Raw genomic sequence first — 24,817 nt, forward strand, 5'->3', positions numbered from 1 at the left:
ATCACAGTGGTAACAGCTCAGGGGAGAAAGGACAAGGTTCGTTACTATGGAGGGTGGTAAGAAGCCAGGCTGAAGTGGGTGGAGGAATGAAAGAGTGCCTAGGAAGTGGTAGCAGTGTGGGTACCCACCCATCAAAGAGGTTTTGCTGTGAAGGGGAACAGAGAGGTGGGGCAGGAGCCAGTAGAGGATGTCTAATTAAGAGAGAGGTTTTCTTCATGTCTTTGCTTAAAAGATCAGGAGATACTAGAGAATGTTTGTATCCTGAAGGAATGATCCAGTAGGGAGGAGATAACAATGATGCAGGAGAGTTAGTGACCAGTGGAATTAATTTATTGAGATCATGGGAGAGGAGAAAGTACAGAACACACCTCAGAGTATTTTAGTTTTTGCCTTAGATTTGAAGAGAAATTTTTTTCAGCTATAGCAAGGAAAAGAAGAGAAAATGGAAGCAGATGGAGGAATGTATGTAAATTTGGTGGTGGGGAACATGTAGGTAGGGCTTCTGATTGTTCTATTTTCTCAAAGACTTATGAGATAAGGCCATTAGCTGGAAGTGAGGAGGGTATGATTTGGGATTAAGAGTTTAGGAAGAAATGACATAAGTCTGTCTTGGAATATGGGGACATATTAGAGGAACATAATTGTCTATTTGGATAGGGCCAAGGGCCACTTAGGATTTGAGAGCAACATTTAAAATGAAACCACTAGAAAATTTTTTTCCAGCAACATCCAGCTACTCAGCTGTAAACACTGAGAAGGGGAATAGTTGAGACAACTAAGGGGGTTGGGCTTTTCGAAAGTGAATACAAAGAAAACAAGAGGGACATGAGAAACGAGGAAGTTCCAAGGGAATGATTATAGTGAGTACTCTGGCATCTAAGATACTTAAATTAGGAAGGGAATAATGGATTGTGAAAAAGCATGTAAACATTGGATTGGAATCTACAAGTTCATCAAAGAATGCTGCTTTGGGATTAATTGAAGTAAGTTAGAAGGATAGGAATTTGTCCCCAGAAAGTGGAACCCTGGCTCCATATATGTTGTTTTGATGAATTTGTAGGTCTTGTTGATATAAAGTTGTTCCATTTTTTTTTCAGGCTACTGTTTTTTTGGTAATTTGTTATGTCCTTTTTTTCCTGAGATAAAGAATTTTATACACTTATAATTTTGCTCCCACTTGCCAAATATATCTTCATCCTCTCAACCTTACACATAAACCACAACTTTTCAGTTTCTGTTAAGAAAATCAGAAAGTAGAATAATTTTTAGTACTTGGAAAGTTCTTCTTGCAGCCTGTATATTATTTTAAAATTTCATGATAAAATATTGAAGACGTTTAAATGAGATAGGGGAAATACCAAAACAGAAGGACCTGACATGCAGTTTCAAAAATAGCATCATACATACACACTACTATATATAAAATAGATAACTAATAAGGACCTACTGTATAGCAAAGGGAACTCTACTCAATGCTCTAATAGCCTATATGGGAAAAGAATCTGAAAAAGTGGATATATGTATATGTATAACTGATTCACTTTGCTGTACACCTCAAACAAGCACAACATTGTAAATCAACTATACTCCAATAAAATTTTTTTTTAAAAAGCATCATATATTCAGGTCCCAGGAACCTCTGCCCAAACAGAGGGAAACACCTTCTTGATTTATGTTGCCATTTTGATTTATTTAAACGTTTTGTTGTTGTTGTTTATTAAGACTTTGTTTTTAGAGCAGTTTAAGACTCATAGTCGGATAGTTTTTTAAAAAGGATATTACTTTTAACATTGTGTGTATTCTCTCTTGAAATACATTGAGTTTTACTATCATTTTTTAAACTCCTTTACAGTTTTTTCTTGTTCCTGTTTTAAATGATTTTAGCCTTCCCTGACATCCTGTTGTACCATTACTCCTCTATACCATGACCCTTCATTTTGCCTCATCACTCATTGAATGATAAAGATTTTCAACTAATTTCTTCAAAGGGTTCATGGGGAGAATATTTTCCAAACCTTTGTACATCTGAGAATTTTGTTGCCTTCACACATGAGGGAGAATGTGGTCCAGTATAATATTCTTGAATAACAACTACTTTGTCTCCAAACTCCTGTTCTTGATATTTTGTGGGCCAACAAAAACAACTGCAACCAAATTGGTTTTTGTTTTATTGATAACTGACTTTTCCCCTGCCTCAATGTTTTAGAACTTTTTTCTTTTTCTTTATAATTCAAATATTTTGCCATAATGAGTTCAATTATGGTTTAGCCTAGAACAGGGTAAGTTCCTGCAATATGACTCTTGGTTCTTTCTTAACCTCAGAAAAGATTTATCCTTCAGAGCTCTTATTATTGCTTCTGTTCCATTAGTTCTGGAACCTTGGTCAGGAAAATCTCATGTGCTGGTGCTGTGCTCTCTGCCTTCCATGTGGATCATGCTCAAACACCCCCTTTGATCTTTGGTCAACTTTGTTTTCCACACCACTGATTTAATTTTCTGCAACAATAATTCTACATCTCATAGCTTTCTATATGGCTTGTTTCTTGTTTTTTAACTGAAGGATAATTAAGATATCATAAAATGCACAGAACTTATGTTCAGTGTGATGCATGTTAACAATCGTATATAGGCATTTAACTACCTTTCAAGAAAACAAGATATTAAACATTTCCATCACTCCAGCAAGGTCCCTTATGGCCCTTTCCAGTCAATTCCCCTCCCTACACCCACCCCCAAGCCTTGGCAACCACTTTCTGATTTCTGTCATTGTAGGTTAGCTCTGTTGATCCCTGGATTTCATACGAAGGGAACAAACCATACAGTTGTGTGCTCTTTTGTCCCTGGCTTTTTTCACTTAACAAAATTAATTTTAAATTAATTAATTTAAAAAATTATTTTATTGAAGTATAGTTGATTTACAATGTGTTAATTTCTGCTATACAGCAAAGTAATTCAGTTTACACATATATATATATTGTTTTTCATATTCTTTCCTATTATGGTTTATCACAGGATATTGAGTAGAGTTCCCTGTGCTTTACACTACAACCTTGTTGTTTATCCATTCTAAATGTAATAGTTTGCATCTACTAACCCCAAACTCCCAGTCCATCCCTCTCCCTCCCACCCTCCTCAGCAACCACAAGTCTGTTCTCTATGTCTGTGAGTCTGTTTCTGTTTTGTAGATAGGTTCATTTGTATCATATTTTAGATTCCACACATAAGTGATATCATATGGTATTTGTCTTTCTCCTTCTGACTTACTTCACTTGGTATGATAATCTCTAGATAATACCAAATGACATTATTTCAGTCTTTTTTATGGCTGAATTGTATTCCATTGTATATATGTACCACATCTTCTTTATCCATTCATCTGTCGATGGACTTTTAGGTTGCTTCCATGTCTTGGCTATTGTAAACAGCACTGCTATGAACATAGGGGTGCATGTATCTTTTCGAATTATAGTTTTACCTAGATATATGCCCAGGAGTGGGACTGCTGGATCATATGGCAACTCTATTTTTAGTTTTTTGAGAAACCTCCATACTGTTCTCCATAGTGGCTGCACTTTACATCCCTACCAATAGTGAAGGAAGGTTGCCTTTTCTCCACACCCTCTCCAGCATTTGTTGTTTGTATATTTTCTGATGATGCCCATTCTAACTGGTGTGAGGTGCTACCTCATTGTAGTTTTGATTTGCATTTCTCTAATAATTAGTGATGTTGAGTATCTTTTCATGTGCCTGTTGGTCATCTTTATGTCTTCTTTGGAGAAATGTCTATTAAGGTCTTCTGCCAATATTTTGATTGGGTTGTTTGTTTTTGTGTGTGTGTTGTTGAGTTGTATGAGCTGTTTATATATTTTGGAAATTAAGCCCTTGTTGGTAGCATCATTTGCAAATGTTTTCTCCCAGTCCATATGTTGTCTTTTCATTGTGTTGATGGTTTTGATTGCTGTACAAAAGCTTGTAAGTTTGATTAGGTCCCATTTGTTTATTTTTACTTTTATTTTTCTTTTATTCCTATTGCCTTTTATTTTTATTGGCCTTGTTTTTATTTCTATTAATATTTGCTTTCTATTTCTATTGACTGACCTAAGAAAACATTGGTGCAACTTATGTCAGAGAATGTTTTGCCTATGTTCTCTTCTAGAAGTTTTATGGTGTCATGTCTTATATTTAAGTCTTTAAGCCATTTTGAGTTTATTTTTGTGTATGGTGTAAGGGTGTGTTCTAACTTCATTGGGTTACATGTGGCTGTCCAACTTTCCCAATACTACTTGGTGAAGAGACTGTATTTTTTCCATTTTATATTCTTGCCCCCTCTGCCAAAGATTAATTGACTGCAGGTGTGTGGGTTTATTTCTGTGCTTTCTTTTCTGTTCCATTGATACATATGTCTGTTTTTGTGCCAATACCATGCTGTTTTGATTACTGTAACTTTGTAGTATTGTCTGGAGTCTGGGAGGGTTATGCCTCCTCTTTTGTTCTTCTTCCTCAGGATTGTTTGGCAGTTCTGGGTCTTTTATGGTTCCATATAAATTTTAGGATTATTTGTTTTAGTTATGTGAAAAATGTCATGGGTAATTTGATAGGGATCACAAATTTTAAATTTTAAATCTGTAGATTGCTTTGGGTAGTATGGCCATTTTAACAATATTAATTCTTCCAATCCAAGAGCATGGGATATCTTTCCATTTATTTGAATCATCTTCAATTTCCTTTATTAATGTTTTATCATTCTCAGCATGTAAGTCTTTCACCTTCTTGGTCAGGTTTATTCCTAAGTATTTTATTTTTTTGATGGAATTTAAAAGGGATTGTTTTTTTACATTCCCTTTCTCTTATTTTGAGTATGAAGAAACACAACTGATTTCTTTAAGTTGATCTTGTATCCTGCTACCTTGCTGAATTTATCAGTTCTATTAGTTTTTGTGTGGAATCTTAAGGGTTTTCTCTATATAATATCTTGTCATCTGCATGTAATGACAATTTTACCTCTTCCCTTACAATTTTTATACCTTTTACTTCTTTTTCTTGTCTGATTGCTGTGGCTAGGACTTCGAATACTGTGTTGAATAGAAGTGGTGAGAGTGGGCATCCTGTCTTGTTCCAGATTTTAGTGGGAAAGCTTTCAGTGTTTCACCATTGAGTATTATATTGGCTGTGGGTTTGTCATAAATAGCTTTTATTATGTTGAGATATGTTCCCTCTCTACCCACCTTGGTAAGAGTTTTTATCATGAATGGATGTTGAATTTTATCAAATGCTTTTTCTGCATCTTTTGAGATCATCATGTGATTTTTGTCTTTACTTTTGTAGATGTGGTGTATCACTTTGATTGATTTGTGTATGTTGAACCATCCTTGTGATCCTGGGATAAATACAACTTGGTCGTGGTGTATGATCTCTTTTATGTGTTGTTAGATTTGGTTTGCTAATATTTTGCTGAAAATTTTTGCGTCTATATTCATCAAAGATATTGGCCTGTAATTTTCTATTTTGGTGGTGTCTTTGTCTGGTTTTGCTCTCAGGTGGCTTCACAGAATGTCTTTGAGAGTGTTCCCTCCTCTTCAATCTTTTGGAAGAGTTTGAGAAGGATTGGTATAAGTTCTTTGTATGTTTGGTAGATTTCGCCTGTGAAGCCATCTGGTCCTGGACTTTTGTATTATAGGGAGTTTTGTAAAATTACAGATTCTATTTCACTTCTAGTGATCGGTCTGTTCAAATTATCTATTTCTTCTTTATTCAGTTTTGGTGGGCTCTATGTTTCTAGAGACAAGTCCATTCTTCCAGGTTGTTGAATTTGTTGGCATATAATTATTCATAGTATTCTCTTGTGGTTTTTTGTATTTCTGTGGTATTGGATTTTACTTCTCCTTTTTCATTTCTTATTTTGTTTATATGGGTTCCCTTTTCTTCCTGGTGAGCCTGGCCAGAGGTTTGTCAATTTTATTTACCCTTTTGAAGAACCAGCTCTTGGTTTTATTGATCTTTTTTTTCTAATTTTTAATCTCTATTTTATTTATTTCCTCTCTGATCTTTATTATTTCCTTCCTTCTGTTGACTTTAGCTTTTGTTCTTTTTCTAGTTCTTTTAGGTGGTAGGTTAGGTTGTTTGAGATTTTTCTTGTTTTCTGAGGAAGGTCTGTATTGATATGAACTACCCTCTAATAAACTGTTTTTGCAGCATCCCATAGATTTTATATGGTTATGTTTTCATTGTCATGTGCCTCAAGGTATTTTTTAATTTCCTCTTTGTATTCATTGTTGACCGACTGGTTTTTTAGTAGCATGTTGTTTAGTCTCCATGTAATCATTTTATTCTCATTTCTTTCCTCTGGTTGATTCCTAGTTTCATGTCATTGTGGTCAGAAAAGATGCTTGAAATAATTTCTACACACTTAAATTTATTGAGGCTTGTTTTGTGTCCTAGTATGTGGTAAATCCTAGAGAATGTTCCACGTGCACTTGAAAAGAATATGTATTGTTGTGGTTTTTTTTGGATGTAATGTCCTGAAGATATCAATTAAGTCTATTCTGTTGTATCATTCAGGATCTCAATGTGCCTTATTGATTTTCTGTCTAGAAGATCTGTCCATTGATGTGAGTAGAGTGTTAAAGTCTCTTACTATTATTGGATTCCCATCAGTTTTTCCCTTTATGTCTGTTACTATTTGTTTTATGTAGTTGGGTGCTCCTATCTGGGGTGCGTATATGTTGATAAGTGTAATATCCTCTTCTTGTATTGATCCTTCATTATATAGTGTCCTTCTTTTTCTTTACGGCCTTTGTTTTAAAGTCTATTTTGTATGATATTAGTATTGCAGTCCCCAAAAGATGAAATATCTTTTTCCATCCCCTGACTTTCTATCTATGTGTGTTCTTTGCCCTAAAGTGGGTCTCTTGTAAGCAACATATTGTAGGCACTTGTTTTTTTTAACTAATCTGCCACTCTGTGTCTTTTGATTGGAGCATTTAATCCATTGACATTTAACATAATTATTGATAGATATTCATTGCTATTTTAAGTCTTGTTTTCCAGTTGATTTTGTATATCTTCTTTGTCCCTTTTTTGTTTTTCCTTTTATGGTTTGATGATTTCCTTTTATATTACACTTGTGTTCTGGTTTTTGTGAATCTATTGTATGTTTTTTATTTGTTGTTACCACGTTGTTCAAGTATGTTAACCCCTTCCTATACATACTTGCTTTAGACTGATAATCATATAGGATCAAACACATTCTAAAAAAAAAAAAAAAGAATCTACATGTTCTTACTCTCCTACTCCACATTTTATGATTTTGATGTCCTCTTTTACATCTTCATGTTTATTTTTAGCTGTGTTGGGTCTTCATTTCTGCGTGAGGGCTTTCTCTAGTTGCAGCGAGTGGGGGCCACTCTTCCTTGTGGTGCGTGGGCCTCTCACTATCATGGCCTCTCTTGTTGTGGAGCACAGGCTCCAGACGCGCAGGCTCAGTAGTTGTGGCTCACGGGCCCAATTGCTCTGTGGTATGTGGGATCTTCCCAGACCAGGGCTCGAACCCGTGTCCCCTGCATTGGCAGGCAGATTCTCAACCACTGCACCACCAGGGAAGCCCCATGTTTATCTTTTTACTGTTCATTGTGGTTATCATCACTTTCACAAACATTTTTTGATTTTTTTTAAATCTGTATACTGGCTTATTTAAGTGACTTATTTCCAGTTGTGATTTTCTCTTTCCTATAGATTCTTGCTTCTTTTCTATTTAGAGAAGACCTTTCAATATTTCTTTTAGGATAGGTTTAGTATTGCTGTGGGGTTTTTTTTAGCTTTTGCTTGTCTTGAGAAATTCTTTGTCTCTCTTTCTATTCTAAATGATAATCTCGCTGGGTAGAGTAACCCAGTTTGCAGATTTTTCCCTTTTAGGACTTTGAATATATCTTGCCACTACCTTCTGGCCTACAACATTTCTGTTGAGAAATCAGCTGATAGCCTTATGGGGGTTTCTTTATGATTAACTCTGTTTTTCTCTTGCTGCCTTTAGAATCCCCCTCTTTAACTTTTGCCATTTTAATTATAATATGTCTTGGTGTAGTCTGTTTGAGTTCATCTTGTTGGGGACGCCCTGTGCTTCTTGTACATGCATATCTGTTTCCTTCTTTAGGTTTAGGAAGTTTCCAGCCATAATTTATTCAAATACACTTTCAATCCCCTTTTCTCTTTCTTCTTCTTCTGGAATCCCTACTATGCATAGATTTACACGCTTCATATTATTCCATGGGTCTCTTATATTGCTTTCATTTTTGTTTCATTTGGCTTTCTGTCTGCTGTTCTGTTTGAGTGATTTCCATTATTCTGTCTTCCAGATCACTTATTCCTTCTTCTGCATTATTCAATCTGGTATTCACTGCCTTTGGTTCAGCTTTCATCTCAACAAATGAGTTTTCTTGGCTCCTCTTTATAGTTTCTACTTCCCTTTTACAATAATCTGCCTTTCTATTGATAGCCTTTTAAAATTCCTTCTGGATTTTGATTTTCTCCTTTTTGAATTCAGTGTCTGTTAGGCTGGAGAGGTGTGGTTAATTGTTCTTTCAGGGGAATTCTCTTGATCTTTTAACTGGGAGTGGTTCCTCTGCTTCTTCATTTTTCTTACATTTATCTTACTCTATAAGTTTAGGAGAAACAATTATCTACTGTGGTCTTGGAGGGCTATTTTTATGTGGGAGCATTCCTAATTAGCCTGTGTAGGTTTAATATATTTGGTACAAGTGCTATTTTTAATATGGATGCCTGCTGCCTCTTTCCTCAGTGTGTACTGGCCATTATCCTCTTGATGAGGGGTTGTGACTGGTGTTGTGGTGATCAGAGCCAGTACTGGATGTTGAGTGGGGCCTCCTCTTTGCTCTGTGGTTGTCACAGCCTGTGGGGGCAGGGTCTGCTCCCTAGTTGTTGGAGTAGAAGCCTCTTATCCATTTCTGAGCTGTGGTGTGAGGTAAGCAGGGTTGGAGCACTCCCACTGGGAGAGGAACCACGGAGTATTCCTTCACCAAAGCTGTCCACCTGGGAGTGCACTTTGATGTGTCACCTGTCACCCGTTGTACAGGCTCACAAAGTACACTGAGGTTAGCACTGCCCTTGGCTCTGCCTCCACCGTGGGAATGCCAACAATTGGCCCTGGTGTCCCTCAGGTATTGTTATCACAAAGCCACCAGCAGAGATCTGTAGACGCAGATCCACTGAAGTCAGATACCAGGACTGCAGCAGTCTTACATCTGGGCTCACCATGGAAGCTATGGAGACAGCCCAGACCCTGGCCTGGCCCAGCCTCCACATGAACACACCCCCAAAGCCCACAGCTGCTAAGGCCAGACCTGTCCCAGCCACGGGAGAACCCGCCATCCACTCTGATGACCCACAGGCACTGAGTTTACAAAGCCAGTGGCAGTGGCATAAATCCGTGTATTGTGCAGCCACAGGGAGAGATTTCAGTCCTGCTTCCTAAGTTGTGCAACCCCTGGGGCTCAGCTCTGATTTCAGCCCCACCACTGTGTGTGGGCAACCCACTGGCTTGCGTGCTCCCAGAGCTCTCAGAGGCCGTGCTGTGCCGCCTGAACGAGCACAGAGAAAATGGCTGCTATGGTGGGCCCTGCCACTCCCTTCACGTGCCCCTTAATGGTGCTCCACTTCTGTGGTGGGCCTAGGCTTCTATGTACATCCCAAGTTGCAGCCGTACCACACTCCAGCCCCTCAGGCTGTGTCCCCACAGCCAACCCCAGGTCTCTCCCTAGGTCTGTCCTCTAAAGCTCAAGTTTCAGCACCCAGCCCCCACCTGAAACAGAAGACACATGTCTCAGGCTGGGGAGTGCAGGGCAGTGACAGACCTTCTGGGAAGCTCTCTTTCTGTTCTGCCAGCCACAAACCGAATGCTGTGCTTTCCTCCAAGCCTCTGAAGCTTGCTTTTTGTCCCCCACCAGAGAGAGGGCTTCCTGGGGTGCAGGAACCTTTCCTTTTTTTCAGCTCCCTCCCAAGGGCACAGGTCCCAGCCTGCTTCCTTTTTTTCCTTCTTCTTTCATCCTACCCAGTTAAGGTGGAGAAATTTCTCAGATAGTTTTCTGTTATCTGAGTCTTCTGCCAGCGTTCAGTAGGTATTCTGTGAGCATTGTTTGCTGTATTTGTGGGAGGAGGTGAGCTCCACGTCCTTCTGCTCTGCCGTCTTGATTGGACCCCTTTTTAAAATTTATTTTATTGAAGTATAGTTGATTTACATTGTTGTGTTAGTTTCTGCTGTAGAGCAAAGTAATCTAGTTTTATATATATGTATATATATATAAAAACTATATTATATATATATTCTTTTTCATATTCTTTTACATTATGGTTTATCACAGGATATTGAACATAGTCTCCTGTGCTATACAGTAGGACCTTGTTGTTTATTCATCCTATATATAATAGTTTGCATCTGCTAACCCCAAACTCTCAATCCATCCCTCCCCCAAATTTCCTCCCCCTTGGCAACCATAAGTCTGTTCTCTATGTCTGTGAGTCTGTTTCTGTTCCATAGATACAGGAAGAGATGAGTGGGAAGGACAGGAGGGACCAGGTGGTGCCTGATATCTGTACTTCCCTAAGGAATTTAGACTTGACACTGTTGGTAATGGGAGGGAATGCTTAAGGATTTTTTTTTTATTGAAGTATATTTGATTTACATATTTCAGGTATAAAGCAAAGTGATTCAGTTATATATAAAACTCTATTAAATAGTTATATATATATATATAAAATTCTTTTTCAGATTCTTTTCCATTGGAGGGTATTAGAAGATACTGAATATATTATTACAAGATGTTGAATATAGTTCCCTGTGCTATACAGTAGATCCTTGTTTGTTTATTTTATATATAGTAATGTGTATCTGTTAATCCCAAATTCCTAATTTCTTCCTCCCCCTATCCCCTTTGGTAACCATAAGGTTGGTTTCTATGTCTGTGGGTCTATTTCTGTTTTGTAAATAAGTTCTTTTGTATCATTTTTCAGATTCCACATTTAAGTGATATATTTGTTTTTCTCTGTCTGACTTACTTCACTTAGTGTGATAATCTCTAGGTCCATCCATGTTGCTGCCAATGGCAGTATTTCACTCGTTTTAATGCTGAATAATATTCCCTTGTATATGTGTGTGTGTGTGTATGTGTATATATATATATGCCATATCTTCTTTATCCATTCCTCTGTCAGTGGACATTTAGGTTGCTTCCAAGTCTTTGCTATTGTATATAGTGCTACAATGAACATTGGGGTGCACATATCTTTTCAAAGTATGTTATTCTGTGGATACATGCCCAGGAGTAGGATCCCTGGATCATATGGTAGTTCTATTTTTAGTTTTTTAAGGATCCTCCATACTCTTCTCCACAATGGTCGTACTAGTTTATATTCCGACCAACAGTATAAGAGGGCTCCCTTTTCTCCACACCCTCTCCAGCATTTATTGTTTGTAGACTTTTTGATGATGGCCATTCTGACTGATGTAAAGTGATACCTCATTGTAGTTTTGATTTGAATTTCCCTAATAACTAGTGATGTTGAGCATCTTTTCATGTGCTTTTTGGTCTTCTGTATGTCTTTTTTTTTTTTTTTTTTTTTTTTTGTAGCTGTACCACGCAGCTTGCAGGTTCCCTGACCAGGGATTGAACCTGGGTCATGACAGTGAAAGCGCTCAGTCCTAACCACTGGACTGCCAGGGAATTCCCTCTGTATGTCTTCTTTGGAGAAATGTCTATTTAGATCTTCTGCTCATTTTTTGATTGGGTTGTGGTTTTTTTTGATATTGAGCTGCATGAGCTGTTTATTTTGGATATTGCTTTGCAAATATTTTTCTCCCATTCTATGGGTTGTCTTTTCATTTTGTTTATGGTTTGCCGTGCAAAAACTTTTAAGTTTCATTAGGTCCCATTTGTTTATTTTTGTTTTATTTTCTTTACTCTAGGAGGTGGATCCAAAAAGATCTTACTGCAATTTATGTCAAAGAGTGTTCTGTCTGTATTTTTCCTCTAAGAATTTTATAGTATCTGGTCTTACATTGAGGTCTTTAATCCATTTTAAGTTTATTTTTGTGAATGGAGTTAGAGAATGTTCTAATTTGATTCTTTTATGTGTAGCTGTCCAGTTTTCCCAGCAACATGTATTGAGGAGACTGTCTTTTCTCCATTCTATATTCTTGCCTCCTTTGTAGTAGACTAATTGACCATAGGTGCATGGGTTTATTTCTGGGCTTTCTATCCTGTTCCATTGATCTATATTTCTGTTTTTGTTTCAGTACCATACTGTTTTGATTACTGTAGCTTTGTAGTATAGTCTGAAGTCAGGGAGCCTGATTCCTCCAGCTCCGTTTTTCTTTCTCAGGTTTGCTTTGGCTCTGTTGTCTTTTGTGTTTCCACACAAATTTAAAAATTTTTTGTTCTATTTCTCTGAAAAATGTCATTGGTAATTTAATAGGGATTGCATTGAATCTGTAGATTGCCTTGGGTAGTACAGTCATTTTGACATAATTGATTCTTCCAACACAAGAACATGGAATATCTTTCTATCTGTTTGTGTTATCTTTTATTTCTTTCATCAGCATCTTATAACTTTCAGAATACAGGTATTTAACCTCCTTAGGTACGTTTATTCCTAGGTATTTTATTCTTTTTTATGCGATGGTAAATGGGATTGTTTCCATAATTTCTCTTTCTGATCTTTCGTTTTTAGTGTATAGAAATGCAACAGATTTCTGTGTATTAGTTTTGTATCCTGCAGCCTTACTGAATTCATTGATGAGCTCTAATACTTTTCTGTAGCATCTTTAGGATTTTCTATGTATAGTATCATGTCATATGCAAACAATGACTGTTTTATTTCTTTTCCAATTTGGATTCCTTTTCTTCTTCTTCTTCTCTGATTGTCGTGGCTAGGACTTCTAAAACTATGTTGAATAAAAGTGGTGATTGCTCAGGGCTTCCCTGGTGGCGCAGTGGTTGACAGTCCGCCTGCCGATGCAGGGATTTGAATTTGGTCAAAAGCTTTTTCCGCATCTATTGAGATGATCATATGGTTTTTATTCTTCATTGTTAATGTAGTGTATCACAGTGACTGGTTTGCGGATACTGAAAAATCCTTGCACCCCTGGGATAAATCCTAGTTGATCATGGTGTGTCATCCTTTTAATGTATTGTTGGATTTGGTTTGCTAGTATTTGGTTGAGAATTTTTGAGTCTATGTTCATCAGTGATATTGGCCTGTAATTCACTTTTCTCGTGGTATCGTTGGCTGGTTTTTGTATCAGGGTGATGGTGGCTTCCTAGAATGAATTTGGGAGTGTTCCTTCCTCTGCAAAAGGATAGTTATTAACTCTTCTCTAAATGTTTGATAGAATTCGCCTGGAAGCCATCTAGTCCTGGACTTTTGTTGGAAGCTTTTTCATCACAGTTTCAATTTCAGTACTTGTGATTGGTCTCTTCATGTTTTCTATTTCTTTCTGGTTCAGTCTTGGAAGATTGTACCTTTCTAAGAATTAGTTCATTTCTTCTGGTTTTCCATTTCATTGGCATATAGTTGCTTGTAGTAGTCTCTTATGATCCTTTGTATTTCTGTAGTGTCAATTGTAACTTCACCTTTTTCATTTCTAATTTTATTGATTTGAGCCCTCTCCCCTTTTTTCTTGATGAGTTTGGCTAAAGGTTTATCACTTTTATTTTCCCCAAAGAACCAGCTTTTAGATTCATTGATCTTTTCTTTTTTTCATTTCTCTTTCATTTATTTCTGCCCTGATCTTTATGACTTCTTTCCTTCTACTAACTTTGGACTTTGTTTGTTCTTCTTTCTCTCGGTTCTTTAGGTATAAGTTTAGATTGAGATTTTTCTTGTTTCCTGAGATAAGATTTTATAGCTATAAACTTTGCTCTTAGAACTGCTTTTGCTGTGTCCCATAGGTTTTGGATTGTTGTGTTTTCATTTTCATTTGTCTCTAGGTATTTTTTAATTTCCTCTTTGATTTCTTCAGTGATCCACTGGTTGTTTAGTAACATATAGTTTAGCCTCCACGTGTTTGTGTTTTTTCCATTTTTTTTCTTGTAGTTGATTTCTAATCTCATAGTGTTGTGGTTGGAGAAAATGCTTGATATGATTTCAGTTTTCTTAAGTTTACTGAGGTTTGCACTGTGGCCCAGCATGTGTTCTATCCTGGAGAGTGTTGCAATGTGCACTTCAGAAGAATGTGTTTTTTCTGCTGCCCTTGGATGGAATGCTTTATAAATATCAATTAAGTCCATCTGCTCTCATCTGTCACTTAAGGCCTTTATTTCCTTATTGATTTTATTTCTGGATGATCTGTCCATTGATGAAAGTTGGGTGTTAAAGGCCCCCATTATTACCCTGTTACTGTCAATTTCTCCTTTTATGGCTGTTAGCATTTACCTTAATATTATTGAGGTGCTCCTATGTTGGGTGCATATATATTTACAATTGTTACATCTTCTTGGATTGATCCCTTTATCATTATTTAGTGTCCTTCTTTGTCTCTTGTAACAGTGTTTATTTTAAAGTCTATTTTGTCTGATATGAGTATTGCTATTCCAGCTTTCTTTTGATTTCCATTTGTATGGGATACCTTTTTCCATCCCCTCATTTTCAGTCTGTATGTGTCCCTAAATCTGAAGTGGGTTGCTTGTAGATAGCATATATATGGGTCTTATTTTTGTATCTATTCTGCCAGTCTACGTCTTTTGGTTGGAGCATTTAATCCGTTTACATTTAAGGTAATTATCGATATGTATGTTCTTATTGCCATTTTGTTAATTGTTTTGGGTTTGTTTTTGCAGGTCTTTTTTCTTACCTTCCTCTTTTGTTTTGTGATGTCTAACTTTAATGTTGTGTTTGAATTCCCTTTTCTTTTGTGTGTGTGTATCTATTGTAGATTTTTGGTTTGCAGTTACCATGAGGTTTTGAAAGATTAATCTATATACATATGCAAGTTTGTTTTAAGCTGCTGGTCTCTTAATTTCAAATCCGTTTCCAATATCCTGCATTTGTACGCTCCTCATGTTTGCTGGTTTTGATATATTTGTGTGTGGATGATTTCCTATGTTTACTGTATGTTTGCCTTTACCAGTGAGCTTTCCCATTTCATAATTTTGTTTCTAGTTGTGGCCTTTTCTGCCTAGAAAAGTTCCTTTAGCATTTGCTGTAAAGCTGGTTTGGTGGTCCTGAATTCTGTTAGCTTTTGCTTGTCTGTAAAGCTTTTGATTTCTCTGTCAAATTTGAATGAGAGCCATGCTAGGTAGAGTATTCTTGGTTATAGGTTTTTCCCTTTCATCACTTTAAATATATCATGTCACTCCCTTCTGGCCTGAATAGTTTCTGCTGAAAAATCAGCTGACAACATACAAGGGAACTCCCATAAGGTTACTTATTGCTTTTCCCTTGTTGCTTTTAATGTTTTCTCCTTGTCTTTAATTTTTGTCAGTTTGACTAATATGTGTCTTGGTGTGTTCCTCCTTGGGTTTATCCTCTATGGGACTCTGAGCTTCCTGTACTTGAGTGTTTCCTTCCCATGTTAGGGACATTTTCAACTACTATCTCTTCACATATTTCCTCAGGCCCTTTCTCTCTCTCTTCTCCTTCTGGGACCCCTATAATGCAAATGTTGTTGTGTTTAATGTTGTCCCAGAGGTCTCTTACACTGTCCTCATTTCTTTTCATTCTTCTTTCTTTGTTCTGCAGCAGTGGTTTCCACCAATCCGTCTTCCAGCTCACTTATTCATTTTTCTAATTTATTCTGCTATTGATTCCTTCTAGTATGTTTTTCATTTCAGTGATTTTATTGTTCATCTCTGTTTGTTCTAAAGACTCTAGCTCTTTATTAAACATTTCTTGTATCCTCTCAGTCTGTGCCTCTATTCTTTTTCCAAGATCTTGAATCGTATTTACTATCATTACTATGAATTCTTTTTCGTGTAGATTGCCTATCTCAACTTCACTTAGTTGTTCTTTTGGGTTTTTATCTTGTTCCTTCATATTTTTCTGCTGTCTCATTTTGTCTAACTTTCTGTGTTTGCCATCTCCATTCCTCAGGCTGCAGGATTGTAATTCTTCTTGGTTCTGGTATGTGCCCCATGGTGGGTGAGATTGGTCTGGGGGGCTTGTGCTGGCTTCCTGGTGGGAGGAACTGGTGCCTGCTCACTGGTGGGTAGAGCTGGGTCTTGTCCCACTGGTGGGCAGGGCTATGTCAAGGAGTGTGTTTATGGGCAGCTTTTGGCTCAGGATGACTTTAGGCAGCCTGTCTGCTGATGGGTGGGGCTGTGTTCCCACCCTGTTTGTTGTTTGGCCTGAGGCATCCCAGCACTGAAGCCTGCAGCCTGTTGGGTGAGGCCAGTTCTCAGTGCCAAAATAGCTATCTTCAGGAGAGTTAATGCCTATGAGTATTCCCTGGGGCATCCGCCACCAATGTCCTTGCCCCTAGAGTGAGCCACAGCCAACCCCTACCTCCCCAGAAGACCCTCTAAGACTTGAAGATAGGTCTGGCCCACCATCTTATGGAGTCACTACTTTGCTCTGGGCTCCAGTTCCTGTGAAACCTTGTGTGCTTCCTCAAGAGTGGAGTGTCTGTCTCCCGCTGTCCTGTGGAGCTCCTGCATTCAAGCCCCACTGGCCTTCAAAGCCAAATGTTCTGGGGGCTCCTCCTCCTGATGCCAGAACCCCAGGCTGGGGAGCATGACATGGGGCTCAGAACTCTCACTCCTGTGGGAGAACTTCTGTGATATAATCATTTTCCAGTTTGCGGGTCACCTACCTGGCAAGTATGAGATTTTATTATATGGTAAAAGCACCCGTCCTGCCATCTCGTTGTGGCTCCTTCTTTGTCTTTAGAATACCTTTTTTGGTAGGTTCAAGTCTTTTTTGTCGATGGTTGTTCAGCAATCAGTTGTGATTGTGGTGTTTTTGTGAGAGGAGGTGAGCTCTAGTCTTTCCATTCTGCCATCTTGTTTCCTCTAGGCATCTAGATCTTCTATACCACATCTTCTCTTTCCATTCCTCTGTTGATGGACATTTAGGTTGCTTCCATGTCTTGGCTATTGTAAATAATGCTGCTGTGAACATAGGGGTGCACGGCTATTGTAAATAATGCTGCTGTGAACATAGGGGTGCATGTATCTTTTTGAATTATAGTCCAACTATATGCCTAGGAGTAGGATTGCTGGATTATATGGCAACTCTGTTTTCAGTTGACGAAGCTCCAGTTTTCCATAGTGGTGCACTAATTTACATTCCCACCAACAGTGTAGGAGCATTCCCTTTTCTTCACACCCTCTCCAGCATTTTAACAAAATATTTTTGAGATTTATCCATATTCTGCATATATCAACGTTTTGTTCTGTTTTTAGAATGCTGAATAATATTTAATTGTATAAACGTGCCACATTTGCCTATCTGTCCTCCTCTTGGAAGGTGTTTGGACTATTTCCAGTTTGGGGCTATTATGAATAAAGATATTATAAATATTCTTGTACAACTATTTGTGCAAATATGTGTGTCCATTTCTCTAGGGTAAATACTCAAAATGGAATTACTGATGTATATTTAACTTTATAAGAAACTGCCAAACAGTTCTCTACGTTGGTTGTACCATTTAATCTCCCTGCAGTAGTGTATGAGGGTCTATCTACATGCTTCTTATTCTTTTTTCCTTTTCTTTTTCAGTTTTCTTCTTTCATTTTCAAATTGTCCTTTTCCATCAAAACTCATGGTCTTTTCATACTGCCATGTCTTCTTGTACTCTAAGGATGCTAGCAATTTTCTGAACTCTTATTCTGGATCCTGAAGTAGATGCTTTTCAGAGCTATGTTCATCATCTTCTTCTTTTTGATACTGCTTTCTCTTGTTTTGCAATATTTTTGTGAAGCTTCATGAGGGTTTCTCCTATTTAATATTTGAGAAAGTCCAGATCTGCCGCTGTTTCTTATAGACATGGTGAATGATCCATTCTTGGACCTGCTTTCTGTCCACAGTGTTAAAGTTAAATAATCTACTGAAGTCCAAAGCAGAAGGACAGGTTTATACATAAAGGTCATGTTTAGGTAATATTGGTGCATAGGATGGCTGTTATAACAGAGACTATGTAAAATGCAACAAAACTGTCCAGGTTAATATGATAATATATCATATTTAATCAAACCTTTAATTGGAAACCAACATTACTTTTTCCCTTTTAAGCCAATCTTCATTAACCACTGCAACATGCCAGATATGTGCTAACCACCTCACACACATTTTTTTTTCATTTAAGCCTCAAAACAAGGTTGTAACATAGACATTATTATAATTATTGTTGTTCTTGTTATAGAAATTAGGAAACAAAGCCTTAGAAAGTTAAGGTAATTTGCTCAGGGTCTTACAGCTAATAAGTGACATAGCTTTACCTAATCATTTTAGACAATCACTATACAACCCAAAATCAAGAACTGGAAATCATGTGATGAACTTAAATCATGGAGACCAAAATCCTAGAAAATTTGAAAGCAGTACATATGATTTTTGCATTTCTACCAAATTTTCAATTGATTGACAAAAACTCTTGGCCACTTTTTCCTTATTCATTTAAAGCTTTTCTGTGAAGTTAAAAATAACTGGTTTCCTGCCTTAATACCTGAGACTATATCCAGGTACTACACAATCTCAATGATTCAAGGCTTAAATTCAAAATTTTAAGAATTTTAATTGCTCTGATTCATGTAAAATTGAGAAAAACTTCTAATCTAGCACACCTCTTTAAAATTATAGATAAATCATTTTATATTATTGTATGTCTTACCAATATTGCTTGGTATAAAAATTAACTGAGACTTGAGTCATTGCAGAAAATGATAAAAACCATTATTGTCAATATGCAAACATTCTGGTGCTCTTACATATCAGGAAGACAAACGCATCAAGAATGAAAAATAAGACCTTGTGCCCCACAGCCATTTAAAAAAATTTTTTTTTTTAGTTCATTCACACACAGTGATTAAAAAAAAGGTTCACAGCAGATGCCTAAACATTTGGGCCTGACTGACACTTCTAAAGTGAGCAGCACAGTACACACTCAAGAAAAACAATTCAAATGTACTGTGAAAAAAAAGGAGACATCACTAATTCATCAGCCACCTAGACTGTCCTTCAGCCTAGCAAACATCAGACTGCCTGTGGGAATCAGAATCTCACTTTGTTAAAAACTGCTTAAAAACAAACATGCTTTTTAACATATCTTAGAGTTCTCCGTTATGGCATAGACTGAATTTGTGCTCACTACTGGCAAAGTTGAATAATTTTCTTTTGAGACAGTATTCGTGATGACACAGCTATTGAAAACCAAAAACATACAAATCCAAACCATTGAAATTTAGCAGGAAGGACAAAACAAACAAACAAAAAACAAGGACTTTTCAAAAAGAATCTCTAAAACACTTGAGAAGGACTTATCCTTTATAGCCCCGTGTCTGAATAGTAAACATGGTTAATGGCTTTCAAGAGGTTAATGTCATCAAAACTTTTCCCTTCGCATACACTTCCTTACTGCTTCCAACCTCATTATTTTATTAGCTCTACATATGACTACCAGAAAATAAAACTAAGTCTTTTAAAACACAGAACTCTTACTTGAAAATTAGTCACATTTGAAAGTTATGCACTTAACCACTTTGCCATGGTTCTTAATGGGAAACTACTAACCTGTACCCAGCCCTATCTTCACTCCATGTCTCAGGACCTCTGGCACATTGAGAAGGCCGCTGCTGAGCCTGTAGAGAGAGGAGACAGTCAGAACAAGGAGACCCACGTGGGTCCAACAAGAGAAGGGCACTAACAAAACTGATGGTGATATCACTGAAAATTATGATTCCCATCTCAGCTCTAATGCTGACATAAACACATTAGTCAAATCAGACCATCCAGCGGCTTCCCTGGTGGCGCAGTGGTTGAGAGTCCGCCTGCCAATGCAGGGGACACGGGTTCGTGCCCCGGTCCAGGAAGATCCCATGTGCCGTGGAGCAGCTGGGCCCGTGAGCCATGGCTGCTGAGCCTGCGCGTCCAGACCCTATGCTCCGCAACGGAAGAGGCCACAAAAGTGAGAGGCCCGCGTACCACACAAACAAAAAAATCAGACTATCCGAGTCCCGGAGTAAAAAAGGACCATGAAGGAGTTCGAACCATTGAGCAGAGGTTAATATCAGGAGGGCACAAAGCAGCAAGAATTAGAAGGGAGAGCAGGGGATCATTTGTAAGGAAAAATAAATGAAGAAATTAAATCTTGCAACTAGTTCAAAAATTTTTGCAATTTTTAATATTTTTTCAGCTTAAGATACAAATGACAAAATTCTAAGATATTTAAAGTGTACAACATGATTTGATATATGTATACATTGCGAGAGGATTTCCCCCCACTGAGTCGACCAACACATCTATCACCTCACATATTTACCTCTTTTTTTTTTTGCGGTACGCGGGCCTCTCACTGCTGTGGCCTCTCCTGCTACGGAGCACAGGCTCAGCGGCCATGGCTTACGGGCCCAGCTGCTCTGCGGCATGTGGGATCTTCCCATACCGGGGCACGAACCTGTGTCCCCTGCACCGGCAAGCAGACTCTCAACCACTGCGCCACCAGGGAAGCCCTATTTACCTTTTTTATTTGTGAGAACATACAAGTTCTACTCTCTTAGCAAATTTCAGTTATACAATATGGTGTTATCAACTATAGGTCTTTAATTGTTTTTTTAACCAACCCATCCTTCTATGCTAGGAAGTAGAAATTATAAAGCATTGCCTTTCCTCTCTTCCTGGGATCATTTGTTGCCTTGAATGAGTAGCGACTTGCAAGATCAAAGAAAGAGGGGTATAGCTGGAAGAGGGGGTGCAGGTTGTAAGTCAGGGCCTGGTGGTTCAAATGCTACTTCTGAGGACAGCAGCAACTAGGAGAGATGGTTCCTGGACTGAATTCCGGAGCTCGTGACCCTGACTCAGTAGATGTGCCGCCTTTCTAAAGAGACAAAGAAAAACTAAAGCAATCCTTAAAAGTCTGAGAAGATGCAAAGGTCAAAGTAGTCTGCTTGAAAATCCACATAATTATCATTTTCAAACTGCCAGTGTACATGCAATAAATCTCTCAAAGTGGTTGGAGAAAGAATAACAGTGACCATTCAAACCAAAATATTAGCCATAAAGAAATTTAACTTCAAACCTCAGTTCGCAAAACTGGGTCATGTTTTAATTTAGATGTTGTGTAACTAAACCCACAGGATGTTAAACCCTTCCCCTAAATGGTCACTAGACCATAATTATGGTCACTAAGCTGTACCTAGGCAAGATTCCCTGTTATGTACGGCCACTTTATGTCTGAAAACTAAAAGCCTCTGGAACCTCTCAAAACACTCCAGAAACACATTAATGTGGCTCTCGTGCCTTTCCCATACTGCCAATGATGTAGAACTTTTTCATTTGCAAAGTTCCTAGACTTTTGACTGCTGGCACCTCCTACTCTTTGCTTGGAGGCTCTTTCACTCCACTAGAGCCCGCTCTGCCCTTGATTGGGGAAGGTCCGAGGTTGCAGGGACTTCATGCCCCTTCGAACCCACCCAGCAGCCCTCCACCAATAACTGGTAAGTTTAGGTATAATTACTCCAGCTCCCCCACCCCTTGGGCACGTTGTCTTTGAGGTCTGCTTTGTACACTGGCTTGCTGAGTTTTCCAGAAGGATTAAATTCCAGGAACCCATGGTGGTAACTAGCTTGGTGATGTGCTCTTTACTGTCTTCCTTCCCTTCTCTGTCTCACCCCATAAAGGTGCTTCCTGAGATCACCTCCCAAATAAATTACTTGTACATAAATCCTCACGTCATGTTCTGCTTCTGCAAGAACTCTAAAACAGGTAAGGATACGAAGTAAAACTACAGGCCAATATCACTGATGAACATAGATGCAAAACTCCTTAACAAAATACTGGCAAACGGAATCCAACAGCACATAAAAAGGATGATACACCATGATCAAGTGGGGTTTATCCCAGGAATGCAAGGATTCTTCAATATACACAATCAATGTGATACACCATATTAACAAATTGAAGGATAAAAACCATATGATCATCTAGCAGAAGCTAATAAATTTATTGAATGAATGATCCACCCCAACCTGCCTCTAGCTCTGTTCTGAGCCAACTAACACAAGAAATGAGAAATCCTTTCTGTATCTAATCGTGGAGCATGAATTCTTAGCCTAGCACCCAAGGACTGGCATTATGGAATCTATGAATTCCCTGAAATTAGATGCAGCATTTTTATGTCTATGGGCTTTTTTTTTTTTTTTTTTCGTTTATCTCCCACTGCGGAGCACAGGCTCAGCGGCCATGGCTCACGAGCCTAGCCGCTCCGCGGCATGTGGGATCTTCCCAGACTGGGGCACGAACCCATGTCCCCTGCACCGGCAGGCGGACTCTCAACCACTGTGCCACCGGGGAAGCCCTCTATGGGCTTTTTTTTTCTGAGGATCCAGACCACAAGTTTCATCTGATTCCCTTATGCACCTATAACCTTTCAAAGGTTATGAACCAGGTATAAATAAAAATTTTGTTTGCGTGAATTACAGTAGGACAAGTTCCCTCCTAAGTGCATCTCGTCAGATATAACAGCATGACATTTTCTGAAGGGTGCTGGCTTCTAGTAGCATTGCACCATTTCTGGTAATGTGCACATTTCTAGTAGTTTGTACAACACAAAGTAGTAAGAGGTCAGTACACTCTCTCTGGAACACCTGGTTGGCACACCCACTCTTTCAGTCCTTAGCTCTAAGTTATCAGTGCTATTGGCTTTGAACTCTATTTCCTATTGTTCTGTTTTGTGCAAACTCAGAAATTTTAAGAGATGTGGTGCTCTTCAAATGCATACCCTGCAAAAAATAGCCTCTTTTAAGTGCTGTCTCCCCAATACAGTATAGGTAGGTATCCTTCTATCTAGTTCCCATCCCAATTGAACATAACCACGGAAGAGAGATACTGGAGGAATGACTGAGAAAACAAAGGTATTTGGCTGCTACTTTGCAACCCAAACGTTCATAATCTACTAATCAATAATTGCCTACTTACGATAAGTTAGAATTGGGACAATGCGAGATGGATGCTCCTCGTTCCCTGAATACATCCAGTTCTTCTTCAGAAAGGTAGCAGCCATGTGCCATCACTGTCTGGAGAGAAGAGCATCCTATGTGGAGTCTACCACTCAAAAATGCTTAAGTCAGTCCTCACTCACAGCAAGATATTATAGGTGCACATAAAAGCTGGGACTTACCTGTTATCATCTTCACAAGAACATTGAGAGTACCTGTATGTATAAAATCACTGTGCCCAAGTTACACCTCAGAAAAGGCCTGTGAAAACATTGGATTACGAAAGTCCCACACATTTGTGGATCTTTTTCTCTCTTTTTTTAATCTATAAAATAAATGAGGGTTGGTCCAGTTGACCTCTATGCAAGTAAAATTAACATGCAGACTGAAGGCTAATTTATTAATTATATAGAAATATATGTAGAGGAGGATGAAAATTATGATGTAGCATAAACAAGATCTGTGCAGAGTATTAACCTTTCAAAGCAGTCACATTCAGATCTGAGCACAAAGTCCCTAAGAGTTTATTTGCTGTAATAGTTAAACTCTCCATGCAGTTCATACATTTCATTAAATGCCAAGGCCAGGGGGTATATTGTTGTAATGAGGTCTCTCCTCACTCATATTAATTTTAATTAACTTAAAATTGTTCAATGATAAATGTAGTAATACTCATTTCTTTTACAAAGCAATCTTAGAGTGTTTAAAAATAAAAAGTAAAAAGTCCTCTGCTTTCTCCCTCAGGAAGGATCACTTTTAACGTTCAATGTGTGTCTTCCAGACAGTGTTTGGTAAGTGAGCACGCACCCGCACGTATACACACATATCAAACAATACTGTACAGACACTCTTCCTTGTAAGTCTGTATACTTCATTCTTTGTGAATGTTGGATAAAATTCTAATTATGTATGTTCTATAATTTAAACAATTTCCCACTGATAGCCATTTTTTAACTTTCATATGTAATTAACATCCCTATTCATAGTCCTTACAGAATGGATCTTCAGAAATACATTTTCTAACTCAGAGGAATGCACATTGTCACTAATGGATACTGACAAAATGTCCTTGGACCACATGACAGTCCCACCTCAAAGAAGCTTCTAGATTTATTTACCAATAAATTTCATGATTTATTCGTTAGGGATGAAACTTCAGGCCCATTTTTAATTCTATGCACACATGCGTATGCACACTCTGTACTTGAGTTTGGGAAATGCATGTGTGTTATAGAAGTCTGAATATTACTACTGAGATTTTAAAATTTAGATAAATGTGCCGTACTTCATATACATTATATCATGATGGACAACTTACCTTATTTGTCAGAAGGTTGTTTTTATCATACACATCTGTGTAGTTTTTATAACCGGGGTATAAGTTTTTCACAGCTTTAACTTCATCATGATTTTCACTTATATGGCTCTAAAAGAAAAGAAATATTTTCAATTTTTTAATGTAAAATACCATTAGAAATTATACTTCCTACCCCCAAATGATATGGATGGTTCCTACTTGCCTATGTAAAAAAAAAAGAAGATTCTTGTGTATTTTATTTGAAACAATTCTTATTATATAAGATATATATGACAAAGAAACTATGAAAATGTAATTATATGAACATGTAATATCCTAACCCTAACCCATGTGATGTTTTTCT

General features: G+C 37.9%; 1 protein-coding gene and 1 long non-coding RNA gene across 4 annotated transcripts in view; one reads left to right on the forward strand and one right to left on the reverse strand.

Annotated features, from left to right (window-relative positions):
• The window catches only part of LOC112395610 (uncharacterized), a 130,866-nt gene that overhangs the window by 103,171 nt on the left and 2,878 nt on the right, over positions 1-24,817 (forward strand). For both annotated transcript variants that reach the window (XR_003002409.1, XR_003002410.1), the window contains exon 3: positions 23,901-23,947. This is a non-coding gene — a long non-coding RNA (uncharacterized LOC112395610). The remainder of the gene's footprint in view (positions 1-23,900; positions 23,948-24,817) is intronic.
• Positions 1-24,817, reverse strand: part of GDA (guanine deaminase) — a 130,111-nt gene that overhangs the window by 27,398 nt on the left and 77,896 nt on the right. For both annotated transcript variants that reach the window (XM_024738919.1, XM_024738920.1), the window contains exons 8-10: positions 24,475-24,582; positions 23,137-23,234; positions 19,735-19,802 (exon numbers count right to left, since the gene is read on the reverse strand). In XM_024738919.1, the coding sequence (XP_024594687.1) occupies positions 19,735-19,802; positions 23,137-23,234; positions 24,475-24,582 (274 nt within the window). The remainder of the gene's footprint in view (positions 1-19,734; positions 19,803-23,136; positions 23,235-24,474; positions 24,583-24,817) is intronic.

This window comes from Neophocaena asiaeorientalis, unplaced genomic scaffold, assembly GCF_003031525.2.
Source record: "Neophocaena asiaeorientalis asiaeorientalis breed wild unplaced genomic scaffold, Neophocaena_asiaeorientalis_V1.1 scaffold249, whole genome shotgun sequence".
NCBI classification, from domain to species: Eukaryota; Metazoa; Chordata; class Mammalia; order Artiodactyla; family Phocoenidae; genus Neophocaena; species Neophocaena asiaeorientalis.